A 26,126-nucleotide genomic window follows, 5' to 3' on the forward strand; every position below is an offset into this window, starting at 1 on the left:
CATGTGCCATGTTGGTGTGCTGCACCCATTAACACGTCATTTACATTAGGTATGTCTCCTAATGCTCTCCCTCCCCCCTCCCCACAACAGGCCCCAGTGCATGATGTTCCCCTTCCTGTGTCCAAATGATCTCATTGTTCAATTCCCACCTATGAGTGAGAACATGCGATGTTTGGTTTTCTGTTCTTGCGATAGTTTGCTGAGAACGATGGTTTCCAGCTGCATCCATGTCCCTACAAAGGACACGAACTCATCCTTTTTTATGGCTGCATAGTACATATATCCATGGTGTATATGTGCCACATTTTCTTAATCCAGTCTGTCACTGATGGACATTTGGGTTGATTCCAAGTCTTTGCTATTGTGAATAGTGCCGCAATAAACATACGTGTGCATGTGTCTTTATAGCAGCATAATTTATAATCCTTTGGGTATATACCCAGTAATGGGATGGCTGGGTCATATGGTACTTCTAGTTCTAGATCCCTGAGGAATTGCCACAATGTTTTCCACAATGGTGAGCACACAATTAAAATTCATTTTATGGTAATTCTATTTCTTTTCCAACCAAGAAAGAACAGCCAGGTCTAGAAGCTCTATGTTCTTTGCTGTTGTGTATCAGCATGTAGAACATTCAAGTATAAGCTATGCAATTACCAACCAAAAACAATCACAGAAATGTAGAAACAGTTCCAAGAACACTAGTGAAATAGTATTAAACACTTGTACTGTTCAGTATGGCAGTTGGCAGGCCACAGGTGGTGACAGAGCACTGAAAATGTGGCTCATGCAAACTGAAACATGGAAGTGCAGACACTGAGTATGGAAAAAAGAATGTGAACCATCTCATTGATGATTTTCATACTGACTACATGTTGACATAACATTTCTGATGTATTAGATAATATAAAATATGGTATTAAAATTAACTTCACTTTTTAAAAAAACACAGCTAGTAGAAAACTGAAAATTCCCCATGTGACTCATATATTTCTATCGGACAGCGCTGCACTAATAATGTAGATGTTCATTGTATGTTTGTTATGAGTAATGACAGGTACTAGCAACACATTTACAATTACGCAGATAATATGGCAAAAACAAGATTTTACCATACTACAGTATATACACCGTACTACAGTATATATGCTAACATTACACATCCTGATTAGAAAAGCAAAAGAGCCATTAAAATTGAGAACACAGTATTATAGATAAATCCAGAAAGGCTAAATAGTTTTAAGGATTACTTGCTTAAAGGTACCTAAATACGGTATTTGAAAAGATATTATTGCATTTTAGTCCATTTATTCTTTGCAAAACTAAAAGAATAATCATAATTATTCAGGATTACTCATTCCTCATTTAACAAATCAGTTCCTTTAAAGAAAAGTTGGGGCAGAGGTCTTCTGAAAAGCAGTTAGAGATTCAAAAGGCACCAGGAACTACAAATTTCATTCAGTATAATTTTGGAACTTAATTAACCAAACTTAAACACCAGAGGTAAATTTTTAAATGTACTTTCCCCCGTCTGGAGGCCCCGGAGAACATTTGCAGTACAGCATCCAAACTGCTACGTTCAGCATTTGTGCCCTTCAACATAATTTCAGCATATTAGAGAACACCCAGTGTGGAGCACACACTGGCAGAAGATTTAGATCTTGTATCCTTTTTAAAAAAAAGGCAAAAAGGAAACACAAAGATCACTGCCTGTTTGATCTTTAACATTTTAATCTTAAAATGCCTCTTGAAACTGCCTTTCTTTCCATTAAAAAGGAAAGAAGAGGGTTTGAGAGGGGGATGGGACTAACGAGGGAGAGGAGATACAAGGAGGACAAAAAAGGATGAACCAAAGCTGTATCTGAAATTTACCTGTAGGATGAGTTACAAGACAGAATGGCAGTAAATGAACAAAAAGTTATCAAAAATTATAGTAAAAAACAGAAATAACTCAGTTGCTATACATTCAACTTTCCCTAGAACTGAGAAAGAGCACGCACCTACAAGTTGCTTTGTGCATCCGACGAGAAATGGCAAGAAGGAAAAGACTGCTCCCCAAATGTCTTCTCTAATTCTTTTACTGCACCTTTTCAGAAGAGGTTTTATAGAAGTGTAGGTCGTCTCCCCACACGCACAGGGAAGCTCGGTCAGGCGGAGCCTAGGCTTCAAACATTCCAGTAGCAAACCCTGAGTGCGTGTGGGAGTACAACGTGATAAACAGCATAAAGACATCATTAAAACATAATCCAAAAAAAAAAAAAAAAAGGCAGGAGGAAGAAAGATATGCTGGCCAAATCATCAATCCAACCCTATTGTTCTCAGGTAAGAAAACCCAGCCTGGGTTCTCTGGCTGGTGATTTTAGAACAATAAGTGGCTGGAATGACCTCAGAGCCCAGAAATCTTTCAGTCATCAGGCATACTTCAGTCGACACTCTGCTCACTTGCTACTTTCCTCGGGTTTTTTCAATTGCTTTATTTCTAGTCGGATCAGTAAATCCAGGATTGGGTTTTAAAAACATTCTAAAGATCTCTCTTATTGGGTAGGAATTACCTTAATTTTGAAATAATCAGTTCTAAAATTCACTTTGTATATGAATTCTACATTCAGCAACCTTGGAAGTCCATGGTAAGTTACCCCCAGCAGGTCTGGCGCTGTGAGCAAGGTAACTAAGCTTGGTGTCTATGAGCAAGGCTGTAGTTCCAGCTCTGGATTTCGGTTATGCTTTGTACAAAATACAAACCCAACACACCACATCCATCTCTTCCCTCTCCATAAAGTGAAGGGAACGAAGGTGGCCCCACAGATGGGATGCAGGAGGCCCATAAACCCAGAAAGACCGCACGCGACATATGCAGGGTGTGTGAATTTCACCAGGGCGGAGACACTCTTCTCAGCCTCGCAAAGTGGTGTGCGACTCATCAGATTTTCAGGCACGAGAGACCACTGGAGGCGACCCTGACACTCCTGACAAAGCTCCCCAGAATCCTGGCCTGTGCAGGGGATGGGTCTGGATCACTTTAGATTCCACTGAGAGAGATGGGGCAACCCCAGGGCAGTTTGAACCTCTGGGTTACCCCACAGCCAATATCCTACATCCAGGTAAACTCTACAAATTATCATCATTTTCTATGATGGCCCTCTAGAGGATTAACATTTTATGTTCCTATTCTGTTATTTTAATGTTGTACTTGAATTCAGTATTTCAGTCAATCCAAGAAATCAGCACTTAGGCCAAAATTATAAACTAGGTAAAAATAATATTCTTTTATATCATTTACTATCTTGCTTTTGGCACAAAACTATATTGTTTCCAAATTCACAAGAAGCCATGAGGAGCACCGCGTCACTTCATACAACTTAGTGGAAAGATGTTTCTGGCATCTCCATGGAAGAAACTGTAAGCACAATAGGAACTCTGGGACTGACTTTAAAAAGGAACCCGGAATTTCCTGACTTCACTTGTTTGACTAGGTGTTTCCCACGTGGTCATAATTAGACCATTGAAGAACACAAGAGAAGGTCTCAGTCTTCAAAGGACTAAATTACAGTTTATGTGAGAAGCTGACTCTAAACAGTGAGAAGGCATGTTAATAAACAGTCCTTACCCTCTCATTTTTAGGGCATAGGAATCTTGTGTTTTAAGCTAAGATTTTAAGATTCTAAAATTTTAAATCAGTACATTGTCTAAAAGCAAAACTCGAACATACTTAACGCATTAATTAACCATTGATTTTTAAATAAAATAGCAAAATATCCTAAGTACTTTTAAAAGTGTCATTTTTATGTTCACTTTTAAAAAACACAGGTTTTAGAGAAAGGCTGTAGTTAAAACCACCTAATGGGGCCAAAAATAGGTTACATCATGGATATTCTTGTCCATGTCTTCAGCAAGTTACATAGTGGCAGTTATCATATTTAAAGCAACCTTCACCATATTATACCCAGCAGGATGAAATATCATGGCTGTTTTCTTAAATAAGAAGCATATAGAAGGCTTACGTTTTTATGAAGCTTAAGAATTTGCAGCACAAAAATAGCAAAAAAAATCTGAGTGTGTAATTACAAGCTACATTAAATGGTTGTTGCTTCATGAGCAAGTTAATTATTGACAGGTTTAAACAAGTTATACTGAAAGAAAAAGCATTCTTTCAAGACCACAGTGTGCACAAGAACACCAACAACTGCCCCCTGAAGAAACTCACCACTGACTGTATTCTTCCAACAACAGAGAACCACATTTTCATTTCCGGGACCACAACAACTTCGGGAACTGAAAATCAACCGTCTATTCTCTCAGTTTTCAACAGCAACCGAGACAGCTGGTTTTTCAAGACCGGGATCGCCACATTCTGCGCTGGATGCTATGACCCTGTATGGCATTTATCAACACGACCTAGAACCAACGCAATATTCAGACTCTTACGTAACCAGTCCACGCTGACTGCTGTTTACTTTGTACTTTTAAACTTTAAAAAGAGTTAGAAAAATAAAAAGGAGGGAATTGTTTGTAATTTTAAAATCCACATTAAACAGGAAGCATCATGTTGTCCCACAGATGAACAAGAAGTAGCCTGCTGATCGTTCCCAAAAGCAATGTTTTAAAAAGTAAACTGCATACCCACAGTGCTTCCAAATCATCTGGATTTCATAAAACTTAACCACCATGTGGAAGGCGAGTCAGCGAACTCAACATCAAAACATGGTTCAGGGTTACAGCAGCTAAGCCATAGACCAATTTAGAAAAGGAAAAAAGAACAGGCCAAATACAAAAACCATACAGCTTATAGAAAACAACAAAAGCACACAAATGACTAGGGGTAAAATTTAACCACACAAGTCTATAGGCCCCTCTGCAGAAAAAAAACATATACCACACACTCATGAGACTAACAAGAATACAAACAGCAGGTGATTATCCAATACCAGGCTCAACATGCCTGACACAGCTTCTCTCTCTGAAGAGCTGAGGTAACTATAACTATTACTGCTACATTAAAGGCAAGGAAACTAAGACTTTGAGAGGCAGTGCCATGTGCTCCATGCTCCAAGGCTGCCAGTGGCAGGAGCAGAATATGCACAGCAGCAGCGTGACTGCGGAGCCCAGACATGAACAGAATCCCACGTGACACCGCCACACCAACAGGCTCAGTAAGACGCAAGGCAGAGCTAATGGCGAAATTTCCCTGTATACTGCCCTACCCTGCACTCAGAACACTCCCCTGAAATCTTAAAAATAGGTCCACTCTGTTATAATAATTTATGCAGACCCACACACCTATCAACTATACAGTGTCATCTCAGCAGTGTGTATGTATTAGATGACTTTCCCAGTACCAGAAATTACAAGTAAACTGGAAAAGAATGGACTGTATTTAGTAATCCAGTATGCCAGGGAACTGCTAGATTCATTTCTCTCATTTCAAGAAAAGGCGTTAACAGATGCTTCATTTCTGAAAATGGTACACTGTCCAATTAATAGGCCATTTTCTTTATTTCCTTCAGATCATCTATATGCTGACATTCAAATTTTATCTCTAGTTCTAACCTTCTGAGCTTCACTATCCAACTATCTACTAGATAATCTATTCACTCACCTGAACAGGCATCCCACATCTCCAGTGTGACACGTTCAAAGCTGGACTCCTGGCGCCACCATGCCTTGCCCCCTTCAGTTTCCTGCCTTCATAAATCACACCTCCATGTGTCCAGTTGCTCAACACAGAATCAAGATTCATCTGGATACTTCCCTCTTTCATCCACTAATGCAACTCACAAGCCAATCCAAAAACTGCCATTCAACAAATATGTATCAGTACCTACCATAACCAGAAACTGACAACTCTTCAATAGTGGACAAGAGAAGATGCTTACCTTCACGGGGCGTCTGTTCCAGAACGCCTTCGTCCTCTGCACACACAGCAAACCATCCTGTCATCTCCACTGCCACGTCCCTAATGTAAGCCTGTACAACCTCCAGTTGTACTGGAAAGCTAGTACAACTTACTTATTAGTTTCTGGTTATACTTCTGAGCGGCTCTAATCCATGTTCCAGAATTGTAAAAATAAACTTTAAAAACTGCACTCTAATCATATCATGCCTCATTTAAACCTCAAGGGTCCTTATGTCACCTATAATAAAATCCTCAGCTCTGTCCAGACCCACCATCACAAGGCCTTTCTTTATAAAGTTTTATTGGAACACAGCCACGCTATGCCACAAACTGCCCTGTGGCTGCCATGACAGCAGAACTACTCAGGGCAACAGATTCCACATGGCCTGCAAAGTAGAAAATCTCCACAGTCTGGCCCCTTACAGAAAAAGCTTGCTGACACTGTACTCTATGATCTGGTCCTATCTGCTTCTCCACACACCCCACATGGCTTCCCCTGACAGCCCAAACTGGGCTGAGCCTGTGTACAGGGTCCGCTGCCATCCTTGACCTCGTTAACACTGACTCATCCTTCAAGTTCAGCACTGACTTCCACTCTGGAGTGCAGTTTAGACATTCTGCAAACAGCCATGGATAATGACCATCGATCATATAATTCCTCACTCATATTTGTCTGTCTCATTCTTCAAGTGGTCAAGGGGCAGGTGCTAATAAAGTGACTAAGATCACAGACATGTTGGCAAGAGAAGAAAACTTTCATCACTAGGTAAAAAATAACTTCCATGAACGTCAAATCCACACTTAGTTTCACTAAATCTATTTTATAAGCTGATGAATTAACCATTTTATCACTATTATTATGAGACAGGGTCTTGCTCTGTTACCTGGGCCGGGATGCAATGATGAGAAAACAGCTCACCACAGCCTCAGCCTCCTGAGCTCAAACTATCCTCCTGCCTCAGCCTCCAGCGTAACTGGACCACAGGCGCACACCACCACACGCAGCATCCTTTTTCATTTTTTTGTAGAAATGGGGTCTCACCTTGCTGCCTGGACTGTCTCGAACTCCTGGGCTCAAGTGATCCTCCTGCCTCAGACTAAACCCAACTGCTGGGATTATAGGCATGAGCCATGGCACCTGGCCAAGTTCACCATTTTAGAACTAAATCTGAACTCCCTTCTTTTTCTTCCAGTTTTCAGTTTATACACATTATTCACTGTGGAAGGTATTGGAAAAGACCAAAAACAAGAACAAAGTGAACATCATCTACACGTTAGGGAAGATCACGCCCCGCTTTAGAAAAGGGACACACAGGTCTATGTCCCCAACAAAGGGAACAGCAGGGCCTTTCCAGCCACTCTCTACCTCTTCCTGCCTGACTTCTCACGGAGGCAGCAAAGCCATGCATGGGAGAGTGAGACGGAGATGTCAAACAGAGCGAATGCTCAAAACCTCTTCAGGCTGTCTTTTGGAGTGTCCTGCTATAAGGGGACAGCTACCTTCACCTTCCTCTTACCAGGGAAGACTTGCTGTGTGAGTGACCTGAGGAGGGGGAGGGAGGCATGCTTAATTCAGGAGTCACAAATCTGCAGGTGCAGTGTAGACATGCACATCGGACACATCCCCAACCCAGCTTCAGCTGGTGGAAGGTCCATCTTTTTGACTGCATGTACCTAACCTTCTATGCTGTTACTATGCCCCATTAAGCCCCAATTCTATTACTGTAACCTACAACCCAGTTAGAAGTACTATTAACATTGTTATTTCCTGGTCTTTTCTACAAATCTTTTTAAGTATCTTTTGTTAAGTATTTTTTTTTTTTTTTAAACGCTGGAGATTTGAAGTTTAAAAGTGAAAATGTACACTCTACTTTTCACACAATAGGCACTAATATTCTCTTCTGAAATGAGTATTATTTTAACAATTAGCCACTACTTTCATATTGTTTATTCTATTACTAGTAAAAGTACAGACCTAGCCTTGAAATTACAATATACCCTGAAGCTAGCCCCTGCAGACTCCTAAATCACATTAGACTCACAGAAGCCAGTAATTGTGCTACACGGATACCTAATGTAACTTTTCATCACAAATGACAAATATTTTTGTAATAGCAAAGATTCCAGAGTCAGTGATTTTTATGATGAAACTACTTTCCACTGAAGATACAGAGAGAAGGTTGTGTTTCTTCTGAGGCTTCCTTGCGTAAGAGCAAATACAAAGAAGACACACAGCAGCTCAAGGGACTTCCAACCCCACAGAAGAGGGGATTAGGGATTAAGAGAGGCTGGTGGTGGAAGAGGTGACCAAGTGCAAGGATCTAAAAACAAGAAGCAAAGACAGGTGTGGGCGGCAGCATGGATGTACAAATGGGCAGAGGCCAGGTGGAGCCCATTCAAGCAGCATGGGCTCCCTGGACTCCGGCACAGTTGAGCACACCTAGGGCTCTGCACCCGTGCCTGGGTGTCTGGGCTGAGGCACTTTCCCTGACACCTTTTGCACTCCTTCCCCTCTCCCTCCCAGGTTCATAACCGGCAGAACCTTCCTTCTGGAGCTCCTCCTTGAAGTGAGAGGATTCTCTTCATCTGGGCATCATCTGACTGTCACCTGACACGGGCTGGCACCCTGTCCCTTAGCCTCTTGCCTGCATTGCCACAGTAACTGAACAGAGGCTCAGGTATGACTTTCAATCTGGCTTGTTGTCCTAATTGCCCCCTGTCACCCTGGCAAGACAGAGGTCAAAATTCAGAGACAAACAACCAGAGGCCAGAGGCCACCCAGGAGAGGGCGAGAAAGCGCCACGTGAACCCAGAGCTCCGCTCCTTCTTCCCTGCTGTAAGGTGATGCTGGTTCCTTTATACACGAGGAAATCATGAGAAAGAGTACCAAAAACTCTGAAAGACTGAATGCTGAATCTACAGGAACAAACAGTTTTGTACTGCAAGATACTCTTTTTAACTGCAAGAGGTGGACACTGATCGTGGAAGCCCCCTACTTCCACCTCCACACTCCTAAAACCCCAGGTAAGAAGAGCATTTAAAGTAAGGTTACAGGATGAACATAACAGAAACTCTGCCCACAGATCTGAGTATGGTGGGGTAATTTCTGATTCTGATTTTTTCCTGAAAATGGGCATTGACTCAGCTGGTAGGCAAAGAGAAAACACAACTCTATGGCTGATACTTCCACTTTTATATCTCCAAATGAGTCCTGGTCCCTTACACTGCAACAGCCTGGAAATATGGCCTGTGAGCAGGACCCTTACCAGGAGTAAGCAGAAATTCTGGATGGTGAGGTGGGAAGGGCCCTGGACTACACTCTGCCTGCACAGGTGAACCCCACATGCCTCGGCCTCTGAGAGGCAGCCTACTACGCCCCATGCAGCACCTTCAACCCATATGCTAAAACGGTTCAGGTTCCTCTGATGAACTACTGAACAGACGCCCACCTTTTGTCCCAGGTTCTTCTAATCCATCCTGCACACCAGACCCAGATAAAGCCTCCTAAAATGTCAGTTTCATCATGTTCCTCTTTTGTTCTAAATCCTGCATTTCTTTGTGGTGCCTACAAGATAAGGCACAGACTCCTTATCCTGTCAATCAAGAGTTTTAAAACTAATTAAGCACTGCATTCCTATTCCGCTCTCCTCAGTAATTTCACAGGTCTCACCTTATCCAAAAATGGCACACACAAGACTTGTTTCTTCTATCCTTGCTTGTGCTCTCACTCCAACCCACGATATATCTCCCTTATTCCTTTATTCCAATTATGTTTGTTCCAAGGATTCGCTGAAACTCCACTTCTCCCAAGATGTCCTCCACAACTGCTACAACACCCATTCATCTTCTTAATTTCTCCAAAATACACAAAGGTAAAGTTTTATGGTACTTGCACTAGATCTTAATCACATATTGCTTCGTAGGCATTTGCGTTATGACTAAGATTATGGATAACAAATTTTCCTCATAGCTAAGTCAGTGAGAGTTGTGCTAATATAGCTGGTAATTTGTTATTTCAGGATTAAACCTATATAATAGCAAATCAAATATCCACTCGGTTAAAAAAAATTGCTCTTATTTGCTATCTTTCAACAAATATTTTTTGCCTATTATATGCTGGAGACTGTGTCTGGGAGTGGGGATAACTACAGTGAAGATGCTAGAGAGTCAGTTTGACGGGGAGAAAGATACCAAACTCCTCATGATCTAATTCCAGTTCTAAAACTGCCCTGATTTAGGGGACAAAGATGAGCAGAGTGAGCTGCCAGGAAGTCCTTGCAAAGTAGGATACAAAAGCTTTGTCAGCACTTTGGGAGGCCGAAGTGGGAGGACTGGTTGAGGCCAGGAATTTGATCGAGATCAGCCTGGGCAGCACAGCGAGACCCTGTCTCTAAAATAAATTTTTAAATTAGCCAGGCATGGTGGTATGCTCCTATAGTCCTAGCTACTTGGGAGGCTGAGGCCGGAGGATCACTTGAGCCCAGGAGTTCAAAGCATGATTGTGCCACTGCACTCCAGCCTGGGTGACAGAGCAAGACCCAGCCTCTTTTAAAACATAAAAATAAAAAAGGCCTCGCTGCAAGATGGGACAGTAGAGGCAAATATGCCCAGTCAGGCAGAGGCTGTGTACTTGTTGGACCACCTGTCAGCTCACTATCTAGCCTTCGGTTCAAAGCCGGGACCTCAACATCTTTTCTCATGCTTCTGCATTTGTTCACTGCAAAGCTGACCTCATGGCCTGCCCATAGCCTCATTTCAAACGGACCCTTCACAAATTAGAGGAGCTGAGGAAGAAAACACTTCAGTGAAAGCTTTTTAAAAATCACAGGTCTCTCTAGACAATGGGAATGGCAGGGTTTCAAATTATAGTCCGTTTATTTCCAAATTAATATTCAGGATGATAAAATTCTGGTATAAAGAAAAATAAATTAAAATTTTTGACTATTAGCAATTAAAATATTTCTCAAGGCACATTAACTGTAATTCAGAAGGCACTTCTAACACATTGCTATGTAACGTTTTCAAGCTTTTCATATATTCCCTAGAGATAGAAACAAAAATAAACATTGTAGTGGCTGAAGTGTTATTTTTAAGCAAAATATCAGCAAAGTTGACTGAAACATCAGTTATTGAATATTAGCTAAAAACACGTTTGTTTCATGGAAAATATCTCAATATGATTCAAAGCTAAAATTAATTCTAAGCAAACGTAATTGAGATTCCATATTGGAAGAGGCTCATGAGTGAGTAATGCCAAGTCACAATACTCATTTCTTTAACTCAAAGAAAAGATCTGTGTAGCTTTAAATAGCCTGCCAGAACTAGCGGGTGAAGGGATTCAAACCCCAAGAGTTTCAGGAGGGTGGTTCAGCAGTCAACACCTATCAGAACTATATAAGGTCTAGGTTAAGAATGCCATTTCCTAAGCTCCACACCAGACTCACTGGAAGGGACACCTGGAACTGAGAACCAGAAATCCCCTTGTGTAGCAAGGTCCCTAGTGGTTCTTACGTGCACTGGAGTCTGAGAAAGGTGTCTAGTGGCCCACTATGATGAGGTGATGCACCTGCGCCCCACTTCCACGATGCAGTTTTCTACTGTACCAATGCTTTCTCTCCTCACTGTGCAAATCAAGTTTTGACTATGCCTTTAAATTATTTCCTTCTGAGCACCATCTGCTCAATCTCAAAGTATCCCTCTAGCTACATTCTCAGAGTAGGAGATCATCCCTCAACTAATTGGGCCCAGTGAGCACACTGGCTTCATTCATGTAACACCATTCCTCTCCTACACAGAAACAGAACTGAACAGGCACATTATACACAGGTGGTAAAGTACTCCCACACAATCCACTCTGACAACTACTGACTCAATGCTGAAAGACTGGAGAGAACAACTCTCACATGACTGATTGGCCTACCTTTGCTGCAACAATGCTAAGGCCCATTCCATTCTGCTTTTTTAGGGTCACAGTGATTATTTCAGGTTCTTTCCTCAGAGGCTGAGCCTAAAGGATGAAAACAAAGGTTTATTTTATGACTGAAATGGAAGTGCTTCTGTATGGTTAGACAACTCATGAGCTAGTCAATCATGTTCACTGGAGCAAATGGGGAAACAAAAAGGGTGAGAAGATAAACAGTAAAAAAAAAATTTCAATTAATATAGATACTCTTCAGGTATTAATCTGGTAAACTAAATCAATATTCTTGACTGAAATCTTAAAGATGAATTTAGTCATAAATGCTATTTAAATGTGATTTGAAGAACTTAGTTTTATAAAACAAAATTAAACCCCCATTACTATCAGGTAGAAAGCCTGATCATAAGGACAAAATTCAATTTTTACTTTATTACCTTTCAAAATAAATCACCAGTCTTTTTGTGTTTTCAAAGAAGAAATTTAAAATTATTTTACATTATCTATGGGGAGGACTGCAAAAAATGGTTATAACAGAGATGACCTAACATCTTTGTCTCTTGTGAAAACTCAGCAGTGATTTTATTTTAAATAGCAACACCAAGGCTGCTGCAAGACTCATGCAGCAGCACCCAGAGAGTGCTGCTATTGAGTGAAGCCCACCTGGCCAGGTAAGGAGCCTAAACCGACAGCCCATAAGGCAAGACAGCTCCCGACAGACTCAAAGAATGAGAAAGTGAAATTACTCATTGAAGTTACATGTTCTTTACATGTCATTCCTATACGCCAGAGAGTAAACAAAATCCAAGAAGAAAATTAACAGTCCATACACACGAAGGAGGAACTTAAATAATTAAATATATAAGCAGGAAGGTACCTTGCCAAGAGGTGGTAATTATACATATGGCTTTTTAATTTAGAAGGAAAATAACTAAAGCTTATGAGAGATTATTTTAAGGAAAATAAAATTAGTTGACATTAGAATTACTATTTTTTTTAAATAAAAACCTGAAATCTCCCGAGGAATCTTAGAATAAACTAGAAAGATGAGGAATGAGTGAGTCTACCTAGAAGGTATTTGTTTTTCCATAAAACTGGGTAACCAGAAGTTGCTGCTGTTATTTGGGACTTAAAAAAACAGCAGTTAGTAAAGTCAGTAAAAAGTATCAGGGGCCGGGTGAGGTGGCTCACGCCTATAATCCCAGCACTTTGGGAGGCTGAGGCAGGTGAATCATTTGAGGTCAGGGGTTCGAGACCAGGCTGGCCAACATGGTGAATCCCCGTCCCTACTAAAAATTCAAAAAAATTAGCCAAGTGTGGTGGCATGCACCTGTAATCCCAGCTACTGAGAGGCTGAGGCAGGAGAATCACTTGAACCCAGGAGGCAGAGGTTGCAATGAGCCAAATCGCGTCACTGCATTTCATCCATTTCATCCTGGGCAACTGAGCGAGACTCTGTCTCAAAAAAAAAAAAAAAAGTATTAGGGGTATGTTCAATTTGTCAGTAGTTCAATGTGATCATCTATTTGGTATAAAAGAATGATCAACAATTAATTCAATTTCTGGAGATGGCCATGATATAATGCTCAAACCTAAAGTATGTGAGGAACTCAAATTAATTACTTTGAGTACACAAAAAATTCCTGTTTGTGTTTAAAACTGTCTATATGAAGCAAAGTAGAATTGTTCTTAACATGTATGAAGCTGGGAAATTTTGAGATTTACCACTCTTTCAAAAAGATATAAAATATTACTAAATAGCTTGATATATATTTAAGACAAGGCAGAACTGACTATAAAAGAATGAAACATTTCTGCCAAAGAATTTTAAGAAAATATTTTAAGATTATCATATTAATATATTTAAAAATATGTATTAAGACTGGTATAACCATGGGTATTAAGTGTTCTTTATTTCAAAAAGCACCACTGCTTACAGACAAAACTGTAAGAGACATGGCTTGGGAGGAAAAAATATATGTGTAAATCACGGTTTAAAAATTTTTGAATATCAATATTTAATGGTGATTTTAAAACTCTGCTATCACACCAATCTCCAGTTAAGAAAGAAACAAATCTGCATCACATCTTCAAGTCCTAAGGATCTATTTCACTTCATGGTACCCTCAAAATACTTGCCAGCTCTGTGTTCTCACGCAGAAGGTGACTTTCATAATCTGCACCTTCAAAATATATTGTCCAAGTACCTGGTGAACGTGTGTGAGGAATTAACCTGCAAAATCCTAAGGAGGAAACAAGCAAACTGTAAGTGGAAAAGCACATCTTGTCAAGATAAGGGAAGCAAGATTAATTACCAATTGCTTAATATCCAATACATAGTATTGATTTTTCTTACTCTACACCTTTACTCCCCTCTGCAAACTGAATTACCAGACATTTAAAATTATCCTTTTGTTTTGGTCCAAGAGTATTTCAGCACCAAGCAGTAAAGTAAAATTGGCCTCCCCCTCCTCTGTGTTCCAAAATAACTTTTTTCTTACTCCTATAACAAATTATCAGATCGCCTCGTCATTACTTCCTTGCAGAACCGTTTACTCTACTACACTAAGAGGTCCTTAATAACATTCAGAATATCTACTTAGCAAAGGGAAAGAAAAGAAGGAAGGAGTAAGAAAACAACACGAGCATGGGGTGTCTACCAGCACGTCAGACTCTCTGTTCAACTACGTACATTCAAATTATTGGGTAACTTTTACAACAATTCTAGGACTCCTCCTCATTACTCTTTGTCCAAATCTCCTTTTAAGTTCATACTAATTTAAATTTCTTACAAATAAATTTCAGAATCATTTTATAATGTTTTCAAGAATATCTGTTATTTTCATCAAGGACAAATGACATGCTCTGTAAAAGTAAGCCTTTCAATTCAAACTAGGTCATTCTTCATTTAGTCGAGTCCTATTTTGTTTCTCAGCAATGTTTTTGACCAACTCCTATCTATCACACGGGCCCTGAGCAATCCTTGGTACATTTTCTCTACTGCCATCTTCTTCCCACTATCAGCAGCTACCATTCATGAAGAGTGTCCTGTGTGACAGACTCTGCGCAGCTTCTCACCACAGTCTCAACTGGTCTAATGGCTTGGACTGGTGAGTTTTCCCTGGCAGGAGCTGACAGTCTCATCCACTCCAGTGCTTCAACAAGGAGAAAATTCTGACTGCTATTTGTGGACAATCAGTGTATTTATGGTAGGCAAAAAAGGAGATGTCAGAAACATATTTAGTTAAAATAAGTATACAAAGCAATTTTACTTAGTTTTATTTTTTAAATCACTATTTCAATTCAGATTCATGAAAATATAACCTACAACTTGCTTCTCTTTCTCATGTTTCAGGGAATCACTAATTTAACATGATTTTGAAATCTGAACAATTATAAATTATTTTCTTATTTTTTTCAAGGGCCGCATTTCCATAACAAGCTCTGGACCATACTACAAATAGAGATTTGGCTTTATTAGCTTAAGGAATGTATCTCAGACCAGGTATGAGTCCAGGCTGGTTGTACAGTCTTCTCTCACAGAACTCTATTGTATGAAGGGAACAAAGGAATACATACTGAGGGCACAAAGTAATTCTTTAATCAGCTTGTAAAGAATTGAGTGTGAAGCACTGAAAACAATGATGTCATGAAAGAAAACACTCGATTCTTTGTAAGTCTTCTAAAGGCATCTGTGTACTAAGCTACATGTACAATGATCATCTAACACATATGAAGTAATGTAGTGATGCCGAGACCACGGAAACAACACATATGTCCTAAAATTAATGATTTAAGAGAGCTTATGGGGAAGTCACAAAAAATACTCCATCATCAAGTCAAGAGCTCACTATTTCCAACTTGGTGAGGATCTGCCCTATGGTACATGTGACAAAACTGGCAGTTGCTTGTAAACTATAAACTATACAGATTTGCAAAATGCTAGTAGTCACCTTGCATGCTTATTTGCAAGGTATTAATTATAAAAACAACTAGTTACTGAGCACTGAACATACAGCGGGCCCATGCGAGGTGCTGAGGATCAGAGAAAGTGCAGCTGGCCAAGCCCAGGCTCTCAGAAACCACCCTCACTAAACGTGGAGGACAGATAGCAGCACACGTTTCAAACACAATATGACCAGTGCAAAAATAGAAGCAAGTAACTAAGAATCACTCCTGGGAGAGGCATGTTAAGTGTTAGGAAGACACTGAGGTTTTCCAGATGAAAGGATGCCTGATTAGAATTAAGAAAATAAATAAGTGTGTAAGTTCAACAGCAGGACTAGAGCAGCGACAACGGTAATAGCACAGATATTAATAATATACAGTTCAATATTAACAATACATATAGTGTATTTCAAGGTGAAGCAGTAAGGCTGGAAGATGATGTCATGCTCAATAGTTTAAATTAATCCCACATATGATAGAGGAAGAGTTCCTGGCAGGAGAGAACCATCCACAAACCCTGGTTTTCAGATACCATGGCAATATGAACAATAGAACAAAATGAAAAAGTGGAGTGAGGAGACCGAGGACGAGTGCCGTAAGTAACACGTGTGTGGGGGAAGTTTTTGGGAAGGAAAACTGGCTGTGGTTTCTGATTTGCTGAGATGCAGCACACTTGGAAGGATACTTCTAAGCAGTCCTGTGGTGGCCGAGTGCTTGCTGCTTGGAAGCTGTGCTGCTGCCTCTGGGTCCACCAGTGTGTGGCATGAGGCTTTTTCCAGGGAATGGCAGAGCACGGAACTAATGCTCTGGGGCTAGTTCAGGCCCACTCCATTTCTCAGACCTGCACTGAAACCCAGCCCTCCTCCTTCCCCAACCTCGTCACAGATGCACCTGTACCAAGACTGAAGGCTCTCCCTGCCTTCTGCTCCTACCCCTCTTCCTTCACACACACTTTCCTAAAAGACCTCACCCCGGCCTCATCTCACCTTGGCCTCTCTCTGCTTCTCTGAGGACGGCACTAAGCCCTGAGCACCTTTTGGAAAGGCTCCAGAGGTAACTGTTTTGCAAACACATTTCATTAAAGATGCAGCCTTTGTAAAATGATTTTTTTTTTTAACTATCAGAAACTTTGAGGGTATCTTGAAAAGTATAAAAATGTATTTATTGTGGGGAGTGAATGTTTCACTGAAGTTAAAAATCACACTCACCAGATTTATATACCTATGGGCATAAAACCTCTATCATTATTACTTTTATTTGTTTAAACAAACCCCTACACTTTGGGTCTAACTTTCTACTCATCTGAGCTGTTTTCCACTTTATGAAAAAGTGGCAAACTTGGATTAAAATTTGGTCTAATACAAAACCTCATACATCAGAAATAATTGTGGTGTTTTCGATCAGTACAGATCACAAGAAAATGTAGTAAAAGTGACATAATAAAATCCAGGAAATCAGCTGTACTCAAACCTTTCAGGGCTATAAGCTCTTCACACAGAAAAGCACACGACATGCTGGAGTTTGGGTCTCGCCAGCACACAGGTGCAGGCCAGCGTGGCACTGGTGGCCACAGCGGCAGCAGCAACAGCAGCACTCACACCCCTCGCTCTGTGCTAGAGTTCTGCATGCTCCACAGGAACCCATTCAGTCCTCCCAACAATCTCTTAGCTGGGTACTATCAACATGCCCATCTCACTGAAAAGAAACGGAGGTGCCAAAGTCACCTGCCAATGGCAGCGCAGCCTACAGGTGACAGAGTTGGGTTTAGAATGCAGGCAGTCTGCTTCCAAAGCTTGTGTTGCTCTTAATTGCTATGCTGGTACCAACAAAGTTTACAATTTAGTGCTAAAAGAATGAATCAACCTACTATGCTTATAAAATACCAAGAAGGGAGAACAAAAAAAGGTCCCTTGTTATCAGCCCAGGCAGAAAATGTAACCATGACAACAAGTGGGCAGAGCAGATGCTCACTACGGGGTCACAAAACATCCCCTAGCGCTGTCTTGACACTTCTGACCTTACATCACCATGAAATATTTCTCCAAGTCAGCGGAATACGGACTTCTCCAGACAGCATGAGGGTGCACTCCCACATAAGTGCACTACCCTATGAGGTGGACGGTGAATAAAATGCTCGCTTTAACCTGGGGAGTAGCTCAGACTCAGGCATGGAGACTAATTTACCTCTCTGGCACAGAGGGTCTAAAAATTCTTGTAAACCATTTGGAATGTTTCTGACAACATCACAAGAATAACCATCTTCTGGCAAAAGAAATGGCAGCTGCAGGTCAGGATCCTCCTCCAACTGCACTTCCCTTCCATCGCTACGGGCGAGCTCATCAGCAGTGTTTTCAGCCACAGCCACTACATTTTCTATAAGATCCTGTTTGGAAAACAAATGCAAAATTAAAAAGAGATGCTCACTGTCTGATGCACATGACCAACAACTATTCCAAGCCTGTCTGATCTGTCTGATCACTGCAGCACCGCTTATCTCACAGACAACGGACACAGACAGACACAGGCTTAAGGAGGGAGCACAGATCCCAGCAGAACAGCCATCATCCATTTTCTAAAGCCAACAACCCTGGGCTGCACACATTCTATAGATGAACCAAGATTTTTATTATCATTCTATAGATGAACCAAGAGTTTTATTATTAATTTTAAGTAACCTGTAGCTTTAAATAAAAAGAAATTGTTCTATCACAAGTTTTTCTTTTCTAATCATTTTTTTCCTCGTACAATTGTTTAATTTTCAGTTGTTAATAACTATATTTGTATAGAATGTTTAATGATATAGGGAAAAGCCCACACAATGTAAAATACAAAAAACCAGAATAAAATATCTATACAGTATTTTTGCCAGTTTGGAAATATATCAATATACAGAGGTTATTTCTGAATGGTGGGTTTATGGGTGATTTTTATTTAAAAATGTTTCACTGATATATTACCCACATAAAGGAAAGTTCACAAATCCTAACTGCACAGATCAATAAAATGAACACACCAGCTCAACCACCAGGTTCACTTCTGTTCAAGAAAGGGAACATCGTCACCTGAGTAGCCATGCCATTCCCTCTCACTGTCCCCTCCTTCTCCATCAAAAAGAATGAAATGGTTTTCAGGCTTCTATCACCAGAGCATGATTTTGATTGTTCCTAAAGTGTACATAGATGGAAGCGTATTCTATGCACTTTGCACAGGGCTGCTTTTTTTTCACATTATGTCATAATGTTCATCCCAGCTGTTGTAACTGTAATTCATTCTTTCTCACATATTTCTTTATATGACTATGACATGATTTATGTATATGCTATACTTTTGATTTGGTGATTTCTAATTTGGGGCTGTTTTGTTCATGTCTTGTTGGCATAAACTCAATGTTGGTCAATCCATCCATCCACGTATATAATTCTCATGACTCATATTTAAGTCTACAGCATTTCTCTTTAAAAATAGCTAACCGTGGTAGATACTATTTCTCACCCTCTGTTCCTCCTATTGAGAGGCAGGCATGCCAAAACTCCCGGCTCCGTTCCAGATGAGATGGGACAAGCCTCTCACTTCAGCCAGGCTGTAAGGGGGTGACCTGTGGCAGAGGAACCCGCCCTCTAGCACTCAGTTGCGGCTACGCACACTGGAACTCAACAGTCCTGGGCAGCCTCCTAACCTCCTCCCTTCTAGTCCTTCTGATAACTTCCCAAGAACCTACTTTCCTGAATAAAATCCCTTTCTACTTAGTGTAGTTTCTGTTTTTTCATTGAACTCAACTCAGACAACAACATGAAAATGATCTCTTAAGATGAGAATAAATAAGTCAACTTATTAAATAAGATTTCCTTTTGTTTTTTCATCCAAATTTCCCCGTGCAAACATGTCCCGCACTGTGTGACGATGAGGCAACATCCACTCACTGTTGGGATAAAAGGCTCATCAGGTGCACAGTGATAGTTCTGTAATAAGGCTTGAAGTTGTAGTGAATTTAACTTAAAGCAGGTGCTGTTTATATTTGGAATGTCATCAGGTGCATACTTATCCATGGTAAGCAAAGTTGTTGCCTATGTAAAAGAATAAAGGACACAAAATATCATACTTGTAAAGTTATTCTATAAATATTATCCTTTATGTAATATTTATAAAAATATAACTTGCTAATTTAACTTTGAAATGCAGAATGACTTCAAGAAACAGACTTCCATTTACAGTAACTATATACATCAAATAGAACTAAAAGCAATATCTTTTAAAGGGCATCTTTTTAGATGCCCTCTTAATTTTATGACATGCATGTATAATTAGATTTAATTATGTTCGTAAAGCATTTTAAAAACTCTCTTCAAAAGCAAAATATTTACTTGACCATTCAGATGACCAATTACCGGTGTTTGAATAGTTTCATTGTCCTGACTTTTCATAACGAGCTGTCTAGCCTCTATACTAAATCTCTTTTTTAAAAAAAGGTTAAAAAATGGAGAAAAAAAATTATACATGATACTAAAAAAAGTCCCAGGTTTTTAAGCTATAGATGACTCAATTCGTTAATTGCAAAACATCACCTCCTAGTTTTTCGTATCTAAAAACTTTCCTCAGAGCCGGTTAAGCCACTGGGATATGATTTGGCTTTGTATTCTTGAGGGTTAATTCTCATCCATTTTAGAATTGGTACTCATCTTTCACTATAAAGTGCTCTGAAATACACCTTACTGATCTCAATATAAAGAACCCTTTAGGGATATTTATAGTCTGCTGGTTACCACTTATGAGTCGAACTGTGTCTCCTAAAAATTTGCAGGGCTAACCCTCAGTACCTCAGAGTGTTATCTTTTTTGAAGGCAGCATCTTTCCAGGGGATCATCAAGTTAAAACAAGATCAGCTGGTCCAATGTCGGCTGTCCTTATAGAAAGCAGTCTTTTGGACACAGACAGGCAAACAAGGAGAATGCCATACAAAGACAACGGCAGGGACTGGGATGATGCATCTACAAGCCAAAGACCGCCAACTGCGTGCAAACCACCAGAAGCTGGGGGGAGGCCTGAAACAGAACCTTTCCTCAGAGCCCCCAGAAAGAACCAACCCTGCTGACATCCTGATTTCAACTTCTGGCCTCCAGGGCTGTGGAGCAACTGTTAAGTCACTCAGTTTTTGACACAGGTTCAGTATCCCTTACCTGAAATGCTTGGGACCAGAAGTGTTTCAGATTTTGGAGTTTTTCCAATTTTAGAAGATTGACATATATGAGATATCTTTGGGAATGGGACCCAAGTCTAAATATGAAATTTGTTTCATATACACCTTATACACACAGCCTGAAGATAATTTCATACAATATTTAAATAACTTTGTGCATGAAACAAAGTTTGTGTACATTAAATTATCAGAAAACAAACCATGTAAGCAATCTGTGGTTGCTTGGTGTCACCATTTTTAACTCTGAATTTTTATGTACCTATAAGCAATCATTTTCTTAAATTTATTCAGGCATAAGTACTTAACAGTAACAATTATGGCATACAATTAATACAGTGAAAAAATATCTGTACTTTGTTATGGCAGCCCAGGTACTAACACAGCACTACTTCACTATTTGTACATATGAAAAACCCCAAAAAGAGAGTACTGAGGTTTTGCTGCATTGAAGCTCTTGCTCATTATAAGGATCAGATGCCTTTACCATAAAGCACATGAGCTGGGGAGTGGCACCAGCACTCACCTGCACGATCCTGCTCAGATGACAGTCTGCAGCCAGCTCCAGCCCCTGCTTCTCAGCCCAGGCTTCAATATGGCCCAGCTGCTGACGGATAATTGCGCCCCAGTAATGGGAGCACAGCCCTGAATCTGGGTCAGTCACTAATCTATTGAACAGCCACATATTGATAAAATGGAAAAGCTGCGAGAAGAGCTGGATGGTCAGGGCGGCATTGACTCTGCAGCGTCGTAGCAAGGACATGGCTCCTGTGAGCGTGTGCAGCACATCATCTGCCCAGACAGGATGAGAGGACAAGAGGACCAAAATGTCATCCAGGAAGAACCCTTTGAATATGCAGTAAATTCAGATAATGGTACCTATGGTAGTAAGTGCTGTTTAATCACTTTAAAAGTATCAACTTCATTCCAAGAGGAAACAGTGACATGATCTTAAACTACATATAGTTATTAACTAATTACACTTAACATCATAATTTTGCCTTAAGAGACTTTTTAAAGAATATGGCCAGTGTAACACACCAAAATGAGAACTATCTGTAAACAAAACAAATAGTAGTTAAAATTTATTAAAGATTGCCAAACCCAAAAGGACATCCCATTTATTTTAAAAATACCTCCCCTTACATATGTTAAGCATTAAAATGATGCTAAATGTGAAGGAAGAGAGAGACAGAGGGAGAGAGTCAAAAAACATCCTAACCTATTTTTGGTCTTTGCAGACTGTTCTCTTCAGGGTCATCTAGAAAGGCTGGCATGTAATTATTAAGTTCCGACTGAAGGCAGTGAACCAAGTACCTGAAAAGACATAAACAATTTCAGTAATCTCAGCATGACAGACGGCTACTGTCAGACATGTTACCACATGGGAAACAATCTGTACTCTTTAAAATATTTTCCATTAAAAGAAATGAGTTTTACTCTTAGGAATCTTGAAACATAGATCACTGAATTCAGTATAACTATATTAAGTATATAACTATATGTAGTTAATAAATTTTGCAAAAATGTATGCTTCTTGATATTCATCTTCAATCAAGGTAAACATAAATCTTAAAATTAGTTTGGAAAACTGAGTAAGAAAATAAATGACTTAATTATTTACAGAGTAGTGCCATCTTCAAAAATGTGTTCCTTACTTAAATGCCATTTGAACCAAATGTGCTAAAACATCTTGAGCATCCAGTGTGATCCGACTAAGGTCTCGGTCTTGCTTAATGAAGTTGAGAAGTTCAGATGCATTTGCCATCCAGAAGGCAAGTGCCCCTGCAATATTCTTCTGTTTCTGTAGACAGAACACATTTCCATAAGCAACAGGGAATAAACAAAAGTAATAAAAATATAAAGGAAGGCTCTTGAAAAGCTGCTGAAGATAGACCAGTACCTTCCCATTTCACCAAGGTATTTACCACAGATACCAGATATTTGCAAAATAATTTGGGTGCATACATAGCAATGGGAAGTAAATAACCACTGCAACTATTTCTTAGGATTCATGTACATAGACATATGAATTCAGTTAGCTACAATTTATAGATGGAATCAGTGGAGAAATAGAGATATCAAATAATGTAACACCAAATTGTAGACTGCATTATCTGGTAATCTGTGCAGTATACATACATGTATCCATGGTTACCCACAGCCACCCTGATACTTGTAGTCACTGGCTTGGACACCATGCAACTCAGTATCAAGTACTGATCTATCACATCCTCTCCCGACCACATGTGCAGGCCAGGCAACCTCAGATGAGATCCAAAGAATAGGAACCAAGGATAAATAATAAAGAGAAGAAACAGAACTTTTGTCATTTCATATCCACACTGAAGTGCATTAAGCAGAAATTATGAAATGCCAATAAAGGTTGCACAGTCAAAAAGGGTTTTAGTACTGCATGTCTCAGTTGCTGAATGAGTGTTACGAGCTGTTCAGTCCAGCTGTTGTATTACTGTATTTGACATGGGAGCAGCATGAGAAACTTGGCTAAGCAACACAGCTAGGATCAGCTCCCAGCAGATGTCCTACCTGGTCAACCTGGTCTACTTCCTGGAGAAAAACAGACGAGGGGAAATCAAGCAGAACGAGAGAAAGAAACTTGTAAACAATCATGATAGTTTAAAAAAATCAAAACACTCATATGAAGGTACGACATGAAGGTACGACATTTAGTTATGTTATTCCCAAAATAACATTTTCATTTTTGGTTCTGAAGTACCTTTAGAAGTATACGACCTAAAGGATTAGTTTTATGTTCTTACCACTGGCACAATAACTAACTGAATTTTTAGAGTTTATCAATAAATGTGATGTTACAATAAAAACACATGAACACATTGATCTCTTTAAAAGATTTACAATGGAAGGACTTGTGAACATCTTTCAATGATATGGTGTGCTTACTACTTACTTAAAGGTATCTAACAAGGTGAAAGTCCATTCCCCTAGATTAATTAACAGGAATGGAAGAGACAGGAAAGACCAAGAAACAATAAAAATAAAAGCTGAGAAGATTGAGAATTTAAAAGTGTATGAATAACTTTTACCTATATTAATGGGAGTAAATTCTTTGTTTTTTAGAAAAAAGAATTTAAATTATTCACTACATAGTTCTTTTCCATTACTTTAAGATTCCTCCCATTGGATACTAAACCTAAACCTGAAGTTTAAAAGACTTGTTTGATAATGGTGATTTCACTGACTAGTTCACATCAATAAGGAAAAGGCTATCAAGGGTAGTTTTATGATAGGTGTCTCACAATTTGAAACAGGTTTAGTAAGTCCAAACATGATAGAAGACAGACAATGGCTTTGAATGACAACTGAAAAGGAAATCCATGTTTGTTTATAAAATAATGATATGAGAGTAACAAAATGGTATCCAAATAAAATGACTTTCTTTTTTACCTATTTCCTAACTTGGGTAAAAGAAGCATAACCCCATCAAACTCATGCTAATCACTCAAACATAAAAGAAACATTTCTTGAAAAATTCTGGCCTTTGAAAACAATTCTGAAGGAACTAAAGGATCTTAGTTTCCCTCAAATGATCCTGCCGGGAGAAAAGCAACCAATCTATCTATGTTATTAACATTATATAATTAGAGTTTATTAAGCTGAATAACAACATTGACAAGTGATTTAGAAAAACTGAAAAAATCTGTACATTTACTTTTAAGAACTTTAAAGATTAAATCTTCAAATTATCTGTAGATGAAAAACTGCTATGAAAATTTTATCAGCTGTAGATCGGGACAGAAAGTACGTAAAAGAGCCAAACCATTCTACCAACAAAACACCTTTATCTTCTGAAATTTTGAAAATCGGTTTATGATGGAATTTCATTTTAGGTGAGAAGTATGTTACGATGTCCATTACACCTATACATGTGCTATCAAAAAGCCCAATTACTACCAACGTCTAGGCTCATTACACAGGAGCAAGTGACTTTTGATAACTATTTTTAAAAAGTCTAAGAAGGTGTTACCAGGGAACGGGGAAAAAGAGAAACACCAGCAACTACTTAAGGGGTATCACTCTGAGGTGATGGAGATGTTTTGGAACCGACAGAGGCAGTGGTTGCACAACACTGTGAATGCACTAAACGCGACTGAACTGCTCACTTCAAAATGGTTAATATTACATGAATTTCATCTCAACAAATTATTTACAGAAAAAAGTCTACAAAAGCTCACAACAGTCTCAGCACTTTCTCACAACTATTACTGCAAGCTGAAGGGCCTTTCTCATGATTATTGTGTTAGCGCACACAGTTACCTTTACTTATGCTGAAGTTTACAGGGAAAACAAAACAGAAAAAAGCTTACATTTCCTTTCAACTCTTTAAAGTTAGATATTTTCCTATAATATTTATATAACTTCTATTTTAGAAAAAAATCTTTAGAGTCAAACATGTAACCAAATCAGAAGCCCTTAAAGCAGCTGAGTTTACTGGCTTAGCAATTACAACCACAATCACCAGAGGAGCACGGCTGGCCGGCTGGAACGTACCTGGATGACGCCCTCCATCATGCTCACCATCTTGTTGACGACTGCAATGACTTTATGCGTGCGCTCTGTAGGGCTGATGTCAGGTCTGTACTGGTTGGACAATACATACCGGCATGCCATATATAATACATATGTAGGGGACAACTTAAAGTGGACTGTAGAGCTATTAGTATAATTTATAATGGCAGATAAAAATGAATCTTCAGCTGTGTAAAGATTTCAAAAACAAAAAAGGAAAAAAGAACAAAAATGAATGTGAAAATCAGATGGAGCAAAATGGATCAAGAAATAATTCATTGACAATGAAATCTGAAATTACTCACAACTTTCCCTGAATTCAATGCTTGCAGGCAGTATCAGTTCAGGCCCAGAAGCATCCTGTGTTCTAAAAGAAGAAAGCTGACATCACTTAAAATAAGGTCACATGGCTAACAATATTACTGACAACCTGTGTAGATTTCTGCAACTACTTTTTAAATCTAAATACTAATCTTTCCAATGTAAAATAATAAAATATCCCTTGCTTTCAGATGCAGCCTAATCAAATAATGTATCGGGAGTGATCTTATCACGACTCCTCTAAGAAAGTTAGTTCCTTGAAGTATATGCCACCGCCATGACAGCAGATCTGACGTGATTCTGGATTA

The 26,126-nt window shown here is 39.4% G+C and overlaps 1 protein-coding gene across 6 annotated transcripts in view; it reads right to left on the bottom strand.

Moving 5' to 3' along the window:
- The window catches only part of AFDN (afadin, adherens junction formation factor), a 141,859-nt gene that overhangs the window by 33,846 nt on the left and 81,887 nt on the right, over window positions 1-26,126 (bottom strand). For all 6 annotated transcript variants that reach the window (XM_025382806.1, XM_025382805.1, XM_025382804.1 and 3 more), the window contains 9 exons: window positions 25,803-25,864; window positions 25,480-25,685; window positions 22,608-22,753; window positions 22,172-22,266; window positions 21,476-21,741; window positions 19,679-19,822; window positions 17,943-18,141; window positions 13,950-14,053; window positions 11,814-11,900 (listed from right to left, as the gene is read on the bottom strand). In XM_025382806.1, the coding sequence (XP_025238591.1) occupies window positions 11,814-11,900; window positions 13,950-14,053; window positions 17,943-18,141; window positions 19,679-19,822; window positions 21,476-21,741; window positions 22,172-22,266; window positions 22,608-22,753; window positions 25,480-25,685; window positions 25,803-25,864 (1,309 nt within the window). The remainder of the gene's footprint in view (window positions 1-11,813; window positions 11,901-13,949; window positions 14,054-17,942; window positions 18,142-19,678; window positions 19,823-21,475; window positions 21,742-22,171; window positions 22,267-22,607; window positions 22,754-25,479; window positions 25,686-25,802; window positions 25,865-26,126) is intronic.

The sequence above is a fragment of the Theropithecus gelada genome, chromosome 4 (assembly GCF_003255815.1).
Source record: "Theropithecus gelada isolate Dixy chromosome 4, Tgel_1.0, whole genome shotgun sequence".
Lineage (NCBI taxonomy): Eukaryota > Metazoa > Chordata > Mammalia > Primates > Cercopithecidae > Theropithecus > Theropithecus gelada.